The sequence below is a fragment of the Sinocyclocheilus rhinocerous genome, unplaced genomic scaffold (genome assembly GCF_001515625.1).
Source record: "Sinocyclocheilus rhinocerous isolate Xijiao unplaced genomic scaffold, SAMN03320098_v1.1 scaffold1538, whole genome shotgun sequence".
Taxonomy (NCBI): Eukaryota; Metazoa; Chordata; class Actinopteri; order Cypriniformes; family Cyprinidae; genus Sinocyclocheilus; species Sinocyclocheilus rhinocerous.
In genome coordinates this window covers 85,091-93,704 of record NW_015661872.1, presented here as the reverse complement: position 1 = coordinate 93,704, position 8,614 = coordinate 85,091, and the positions used below count along the sequence as shown (strand labels likewise).

The 8,614-nt window shown below is 35.7% G+C and overlaps 1 protein-coding gene across 1 annotated transcript in view; it reads right to left on the bottom strand.

Moving 5' to 3' along the window:
- Positions 1 to 2,029: 2,029 nt before the first annotated feature.
- smek1 (SMEK homolog 1, suppressor of mek1 (Dictyostelium)) overlaps positions 2,030 to 8,614 on the bottom strand; it is a 14,681-nt gene continuing 8,096 nt past the window's right edge. Inside the window, exons 11-15 of the mRNA XM_016536280.1 lie at positions 4,760 to 4,929; positions 4,528 to 4,670; positions 3,308 to 3,498; positions 2,974 to 3,185; positions 2,030 to 2,881 (exon numbers count right to left, since the gene is read on the bottom strand). Coding sequence (XP_016391766.1) covers positions 2,762 to 2,881; positions 2,974 to 3,185; positions 3,308 to 3,498; positions 4,528 to 4,670; positions 4,760 to 4,929 — 836 coding nt within the window. The 3' untranslated portion in view covers positions 2,030 to 2,761. The remainder of the gene's footprint in view (positions 2,882 to 2,973; positions 3,186 to 3,307; positions 3,499 to 4,527; positions 4,671 to 4,759; positions 4,930 to 8,614) is intronic.

The window sequence follows — 8,614 nt, the reverse complement described above, 5'->3', positions numbered from 1 at the left end:
ATATATATATATATATATACATATATATATATATATATACATATATATATATATATATACATATATATATATATATATACACAGCACTAAAATATGCATTGAATCCAAGTATACCAACACAAATCACCAGCATGGAACCAGACAATTAACTTGCTTAAGCCTCTTAACCAGCTCATCCAGATTCAGATGAAACACCATGCTGGTTCTCCTGAACAGCACTTTACTGGTTTAAGCCAGTCTTTTCAGCAGGCATAGTCAAAACAAAACGGTTAAACCATCAACCCTTTCTTGACATGTTGCAAACTATTTCCAAAGATCCTGGTCTGACCTGGATCTCTCAGTTGCTGGGTGGCTTCACATCAAAAGGCACTTCTGTAGAAACTCTCCACTGGCATCCTTAACGGCTCCATGCACTGGCACTGCCACATGCCAATGGAAAGGACCAATAATCCTCAACAAATAAATAAAACACAGCTTTAATGTGCGCAGACCACCACACAATGAGGGAGACACTTCAGCCCGTGCGGTGATGTTGGTATGGTGTCTCCTTTGAGGAACTGCCAGCAGCTCTTGGATTTGACTGGTGGTGGATGGGGATGAGCTGAACTCTAAGAGCATTTGTGTGGCTTGATTTGTCATGGTTAAATTTCTCATTAAAAGGCATGTTAGTGCCAGGACACTGGCAGGTGCCTGTTGCTTATGTGAGCATAATCTCTCCAAAGATGAGCCATATTGCATTCAGGCAATGATGAGAAGAGATGAGGTGGAAGAACATATGTTTAAAATCATAAATAGAGAAGAGCTACAACAGACAAGGATTGATTTGTGCAAGCTGAGAATTGCTTTCATTTGTGCAAATGAGAATGTCTTTAACAGCATGTCGTATGAAACCCATAGACTTAAATTTTTTGCAAGTAAATAAAAACCCTACCGGTCAAAAGTTTGGAATCATTTTTTAAATGTTTTGAAACATATTTCTCATCACCATTTACGTGGCTTCATTTATTTGAACAAAGACAGTTGTATTGTTGAATGTTATTACAATTTAAAATAACCATTTTCTGTTTTAGCATATTTTAATTTATTCCTGTGATGGCAAAGCTTAATTTTCAGCTGCTCAAGAAACATTTATCACAGTGGAATACAGTTTTTGCTGCTAATATAGCTTTTTAACATTGATAATAACCATTATTAATTACTGAGCACAACAACAAACCAGCATATTAGAATGTGACACTGAAGACTGGAATCTCAGCTTGCCATGACAGGAGTAAATTACATTTTGACAATGGTTATACTGTATTTTTGATGAAATAACCAGATTGTTATTTCAAACTTTTGACCGCTAGTGTATACAGACGGAAAGCTGCTTTCGGCTCTTATTTTTGCATGTCAGTGAAGGAGAAGGCCGCCCTCTAGTGCACGATTGCTCCATTCTCATGGTGTTCAAGTACAAAGGCAAACAAATGATATTTCAGAAAATAAAAACGTATCTTTAATTGTGTGCAGGTTGTTTAGAAAGCCTCCGTCCGAGGAGGCAGGACTTTCCACTGACGTTTTCAGACGAGCAGACAGGAGGATCATTTCAGTGATGAAATCCCATTTCAAAAGACAAAATATCAGCACAGTTGACATGATACAGGGAACCAGCACAACCGTGAGAGATCTACTACAGCAAAGATCTTTTTAATGGTCCCAAATATACCGAACAACTAAGAGTACACTCATGGAAAAGGAAAGAAAAGGAAGATATGACAAAAATCGATCACATCTAGAGTTCCACTCAATCTTTAATCAAGACGGGCTTACAAATTTTCCAAAAAATCTGCAGTTTTGAAGGGCAAAAAAAGGGTAAAACTATCTCCCCCCACTGAGGTTTTAAAAACCTGTTCAAGTGTGGCTGAAAACGTCCTGAACATTTAAAGGCAGGTCTCTTATGTCATTTTTAAAAAATGAGCGAGGAGAACAACAGAATAAGAAAAAGGAGGGAACTGCTGGCTTTGAAAGAGGAAGAACTTCCGCTGAGCCACGAGAACAACGGTGACATCTTAAACAATGACGACCCAGACTTCTTTGCTCCCTAGTGTTCCGTCTGGCCCTAGAAACTCGAAAACAAACAAAAAAAATAATAATAAAGAATCGAGAGGAAAAAAATGGCAACAGAAAAAAAAAGTGTTGAGAGAAAGAAATGGAGATGGAGTCAGCAAAGGTGAGTGGTGGTTGTGGACTGGCTGGCCCAGTTCGGGTCATGTGAGGTCCTTCCCTGAGAGGGGGGGGCAGTGTGTCCTGGTCCAAGCCTGGGACGCTCTGTGGGGCAACAGTTTGAGTGACTGACTGACTGACTGTGTGTGAGATCTTTTTTTTACCCCCCAGTACTTTTAGCTTTGTCGAAATTCATATCTTATTAAATCCTTTTTTATTATTCTTTGTCCAGACCACAGTTTCATCTCGTCTTCGATTTCTCCGTCCGTTTCACGAGTCTCTTTCTCGCGTTCTTGCAGATTGGCACTTGGACAAACTCCACGTGGAGACATTCACCTTTTCGCTCTGTGACCGAATCTTCTCCCTCTCTTGCTCTCCCTTTCTCCATTCCTCACATGGCGCCCCTTGGACTCCTGCGGGGGGCTGCATTCATTCATTTATCCATTCATTTGTGTATTCATTCATTTTGTTTCAGTTTTGAGTTCTAGGCTGAGAGCTGCAATAGTCTCTGGATGAAGCTCCCTTTGAGCATAACTGTGCTGATTGACGAGGGAGTGCTTTAGGAGCTCAGCTTGGACTTCTTGGACAGCGGAGGACTTTCTTCTTTACTGTCTGCATCTTCCTCATCCTCGTCCTCTTCGTCGTCATCGGGGTAGTCCACCAACCCCACCAGACCGCCCTGGAATAGGAGCGAGATGCCATCAAAAATAAGATAACCGGTAAGAAAGAACATTCAGAAGTTCAGAACATTGTTGGAATCGGCGTAATTACCTTAGTGGTGACAGCTGCCGTAGGGGGGGAGCTCCGGGCTCCTGTCCCGGGAGAACTTGGAGAACCAGGTGAACCGGGGTGGAGGGACGCGGTTGGGGGAGAGGACAGACTGGGCTTTGGGGAGCTGGAGAAGGAGAGTTTAAAACTGGGGCTCTGTCGTCCTGAGAGGCTTGCCTTCCCTGTCAGCACCTCCTTCTCTTCGGAGTCTTTCACTTGGGAAAAAAATTTAACAATCAAAACTCAACAAGCAATGTCAGTAGCATTTTGCCATCAAATAGGGGATCATAGTAGTTGGTCATCAACATTATGCCACCTGCATGTAGCAGTAACGTACATTTCTTCCTCTCCATGAACTTGCTGATAGGATCCATCAGGTCCTCGTCACTCTTCATCTTATCTGAGGGCGGCACTACAGCTTCACCGTCCTCCAAGTCTTCCTCATCTGTATTAAACCACATCTCCTCTTCATCTTCCAGCGTCCGTGCATCCCGGCGAAAACGGTGATTTCTCAGAATCGACCGCATACTGGAGACAAGCATGAAGACACAAAAAATACATTCATTAAATGGTACTTCCGCATAAAAGTAACTATTACATGCACAAGAAATTCCAATCCACAAAAAGGAATTGTAATAGTCAACTTATTAGAGGTGAAAAAGGTGACAGATGCAAACCCCTCTGTGGGAGCATTTTTCAAATATTATTAAAATGTGGCTTTACAGTTGACTTTAGCATGAGGATATAGGGAGAAAAATAAAATTCACCCTATACCTTTAGTTTATTTTAATCTCTCTCCACTTCAGTTGTCTCAGGCCATTCACAAAATTGTTTTTAAAAGGAGCCTATTCAAAATGTCCATACAACAATAGGAGTAAGAATAATTTAATTATATTTAAAAAAAATGTTTAAAAAAAAATCAAGAAATATTAATATAGTAATACTACTGCACTGTGAAAAGAGAAAAATTTAGTAATAATTAAATATGTATATCAATATTTACATTTTATTAAATTATAAAAGATTAAAATCGATAAGGAAATATATTACTATAAAAATACTATTGTACTGTAAAACACAAATAGTAATAATAATAATAATAATATACCACCATCTATGGCTATTTTCATGTCAAGATCAATGTACTTTTAAAGAAACAAATAGTAACATACAGTAGTAATGAAAAACAATTAACCAGCTCACATCGTTATAACAAACATTAGATTTTTCACTGCATTATGAGTAAAAAAAATAAATAAAGATTATTCCTAGCGAAACATTTTTAAAATATCCACTAGAGAATGAGTAAAAACATTACTGAGTATAATAATTTTATTTTACAGCACTGCATTAAAATACTAATATTATTGCGGTCAAACATTAAACCACAGAGCTTTTATTTTGCCTACAAACCCATAAGAAGACTTTAAATCATATAATTTATAAACACTTCAATACAAATTTGGGAATCGCAGTAAAAAAAAAATTTTTTTTTTAAAGTCATTTTATTACATAGGAGGATCCATATAACAATAATGGTCTGAAGTGACCACTGACCTGTCAAGTTTAGGGTTGTCCTGTCTTTCTCTCTGCTGTTCATATCGAAGCTTCAGTCCCTTAAACGTCTGAACATAGTCTACGTCCTCCAGGGCCTTCCAGTAGTTCTCTATGATATGAGCCGTCAGGGACTTCACATCCTCCTACACACAGAACACAGCAATTACACACAAAATAAACAACGCGTGTTCAGGAACATTACGAGATCTGATGATTAGATAAATGTACTCACCACTCTGACATACTCAAACATCTCTATAATGGCTGAGTTGATGAGGTTGTATCTGGATCCATTGTTGAGGAAAGCTTTGACCACTGGCTCAAACAGGAAGTTCCTCATTATGTATCGGTTATAAAACTCGTCCTTCAGCCCAATGATTTTTCTCATGAAACGCAAAGCACCTGGACAAAAGAAATGAGTGCGAAAGGTACAGTGAGATTTAACAGCCAAGCTATAATTGATGTCTGTCAGCAGGGTAGTACTGCATGTTTGGTGTTTATCCAAAATAAATTAGTGCTTGTTGATAATGCTGCTGGCCCTGAAAGCAGAATTCTTTGGCATGTGTTGAAATAACAGTGTAACGGTAATCATTATCAGCAGAGCAATTCATAGAAGAAATGGATCAGCATCACAGAGTGTTCGGTGTTATTGATTATGCGGTTTGAAGGCTGTGATGGTGTCAAGTAATTACTCCCCATGTCTGTCATTTGTCCAGTTCTACTTCTCTAAAAGTCTAGAGTTTACAGTCTTTCCACATTTTCCCATACTTTCAATATCAAAAATACAACTAAGTTCATCTAAACAGTGTTGTAATCATTAAATAAAGCTATTAATATTTTTTTAATTAATAAAATGTTTTAAAATTATAAATTTTTTGATTAAAATCTAAAACATCTAAAATTCTAGACTTAAGCTGATCTACTGAAATTACTAACTGAAAAGTAACACTTAAAAATACATAAAAATAATAAAAACAATGACAACAAAAGTTCTAAAAATTAAACTAAAAAAAATAAACTGAGAATTTTAAAATAAAATTTTTATTTTTTTATATTTTATGTTATATTATTTTTATAAAAATACAAAAAACAATTAAAAACTAAAATTACTAAAACAGTACATAAATAATACTAAAATAATTTCATCCGAGCACAAAATCTTTGTGTTACATGGTTAAGACCTTGGTAATGTAAGAATGGGATTCAAATCAGTCTTTATAAATTTATACTGAAAAACATTTGATGAAATGAGTAAATATTGTATGCAAAGAAATACAAACTTTTCAAATTTAAATAGAAAATTAAACATTTAAATTAATTTCAAACTTTTTACATTGTTGGTGGTTAGGGCAATTGAGAATTTTGGCAGGGCAATTAGAAATCGGAGCTACTGGCCCAACCGGACAAGCATCAAAAAAAATAAATAAAAAAACACTTACTTTCATTCTGTTAGCAATTAAAAACAAATGGCCCCATTTACTTTCTTAATGTCCCCTGATTTTCTTTCAAGATACAGCAGTGCATAAAAACATCAAAATGCTTCGGGGAAAAAAGTCCTCTTTCCACTAATAGAAAACATATTGATATACATATACAGATTTCCTAAAATAATTTGCAGATTTCCTCTCAGACCTATTGGTTACTGTTGATAAAGCACTAATTGTCGCTGTCCAATCTATAAAGACTGTGTCTGTTCCCCGAATAGTGAGGTCAAAATATAAATTTAATTGCAGATTTCCTCTCAGACCTATTGGTTACTGTTGATAAAGCGCTTATTGTCGGAGATTTTAACATTCACGTTGATAATACAAATTATGCATTAGGACTTGCGTTTACTGACCTAATAATAAACTCTTTTGGAGTCAAGCAAAACGTCACCGGGCCCACTCGTTCCTTTTAATCATACGCTAGATTTAATTATATCGCATGGAACTGATCTTACTGATATAGATATCGTACCTCAAAGTGATGATGTTACTGACCATTTCCTTGTATCGTGCATGCTGCATATTACTGATATTAACTATATGGCTCCGCGTTATCGTCCGGGCAGAACTATTGTTCCAGCCACCAAAGACAGATTCACAAATAACCTGCCTGATTTATCTCAACTGCTCGGTGTACCCATAAACACATATGAACTAGACGAAATGACTAGCAACATGGGCACTATCTTTTCTAATATAGGGCTGCCACTAACGACTATTTTTATTTAGATTAAAGGTGTCATATGATGCGATTTCAAGTTTTCCTTTCTCTTTGGAGTGTTACAAGCTGATTGTGCATAGATAAGATCCCTGAAGTTGCAAAGACTAAAGTCTCAAAACCAAAGAGATATTCTTTATCAAATTTAAGACTCTGCCACGCACCCCTAAAACGGCTCGTTCTAACACACCCCACATATCTACCTCACTAAGTGGAAATATTTGCATAATGCGCCCAAATGATCACGCAAAGAAAGAAGGCGTGGTTTCAGCAACCGCAGTTAGTGTTGAAGCAGCCATGTCAGGGTTAACTGTCTTGATATTTACTTTGAAAGCTGACGCTCGCGATTATGGTAGGGGGCTTTACATTTCCGACGCGTGCTTGCAGACTGCGCTTGTCGGAAGGCGGGACTTTGTAGAAAACGAAGCGTTTGAGAGAGGCGGGGCATAGAGGACCTACAATAATGTACAGTATTTGAAAAATAATGTGTTTTTTGAACATTAAAGCATGTCAACATATTCTGTTACACCAAATACACAAAATAACGATCTTTAAAAAAGCATCATATGACCCCTTTAATCTATTGACTAATTTATCGATTAATCTTAACGATTCATTTTCCACACACAAAAAAATCAACAATTTCACTTAAGAATATTTTACTAAACTATATTTTATTAAACCAAATGAAATACAAATTTTTATGAAATCCTTTTTTTTTTAAAGCAAAAGTGAAGTGCAACATAGACTGCAAGAAGCAAGTGTCCATCTCATAGTCCAAATCACTGAAATCAAAGTTCAGTATTATAGTGTAAGAATGACAACATATCCACGTGTTATAGTCAAATTATAATCAAAAAAATGTTTTTAAAGGAGTATTTACTAGAAATGTTATTTACCAGAATTTATTTAGGAGAAAAATGTAAATGTGCAGTATTTCTGAAAAAGAAAAAGAAAAAAAAAAAAAACTTAAAAAAGAAAAAAAATCAAATCAATTAATTGGAGATGCTTCCTATAATTAATTAATTTTTTTTGTGGTAATAAAAATAGATAGATGTAAGTGGACAATAGCCTTTAAAATGACTTAAAATACATATATAATAGCAATGAGGCAATAATAATTAGTTCAAATAAAGTATCAAAAGCAAGAAATCATATGGTTTTATTGAACAAAACTGTTAAAATACATAATGTATTATAAACAATAGAGCAAATGTACATTACGCATTACAACAAAGGCCTGCAGAGGGCGCAACGGCCTGATGATTGTTTTTACACATTGCTGTGCGATCTAATCCTTGTTTAATATTGACCAAGCACCATTTAATTCAAATGTCCACTTAATCTTTAATATTTGGCCATTTCTTTAGGACAGAAATGCTATAGCCACTGTAATTAAATGAATATGTGGACATCAAAACGTGGATTGTAAATGATAACAGTTCCTGTGGAACTACTGTGAACGGAGCCACTGTGTGACGACTGTACTTTATATGCGCTTTAATTATTTACATGCTTGTAGATTCTGTATTAGAACTGCATCGCATATAATTATTTAATTAAATCGTAGCATTTGTAAATTCACAATTATGCTTAAAGGGGTCATATGATGTTGCTAAAAAGAACATTATAATATTATTAGAAAATACGGAATTAGTTTCCATTGTTATGCTGATAATACTCAACTATATATCTCAACAAGACCAGATGAAACTTCTAAATTATCTAAGCTAACAGAGTGTATTAAAAATGTAAAAGATTGGATGACCAATAATTTTCTCCTATTGAATTTAAATAAGAGATATTACTTATTGGACCAAAAAAAAAAAAAAACTACACAATCTCTTGGATTACAATTTGCAACTAGACGGATGTACTGTTA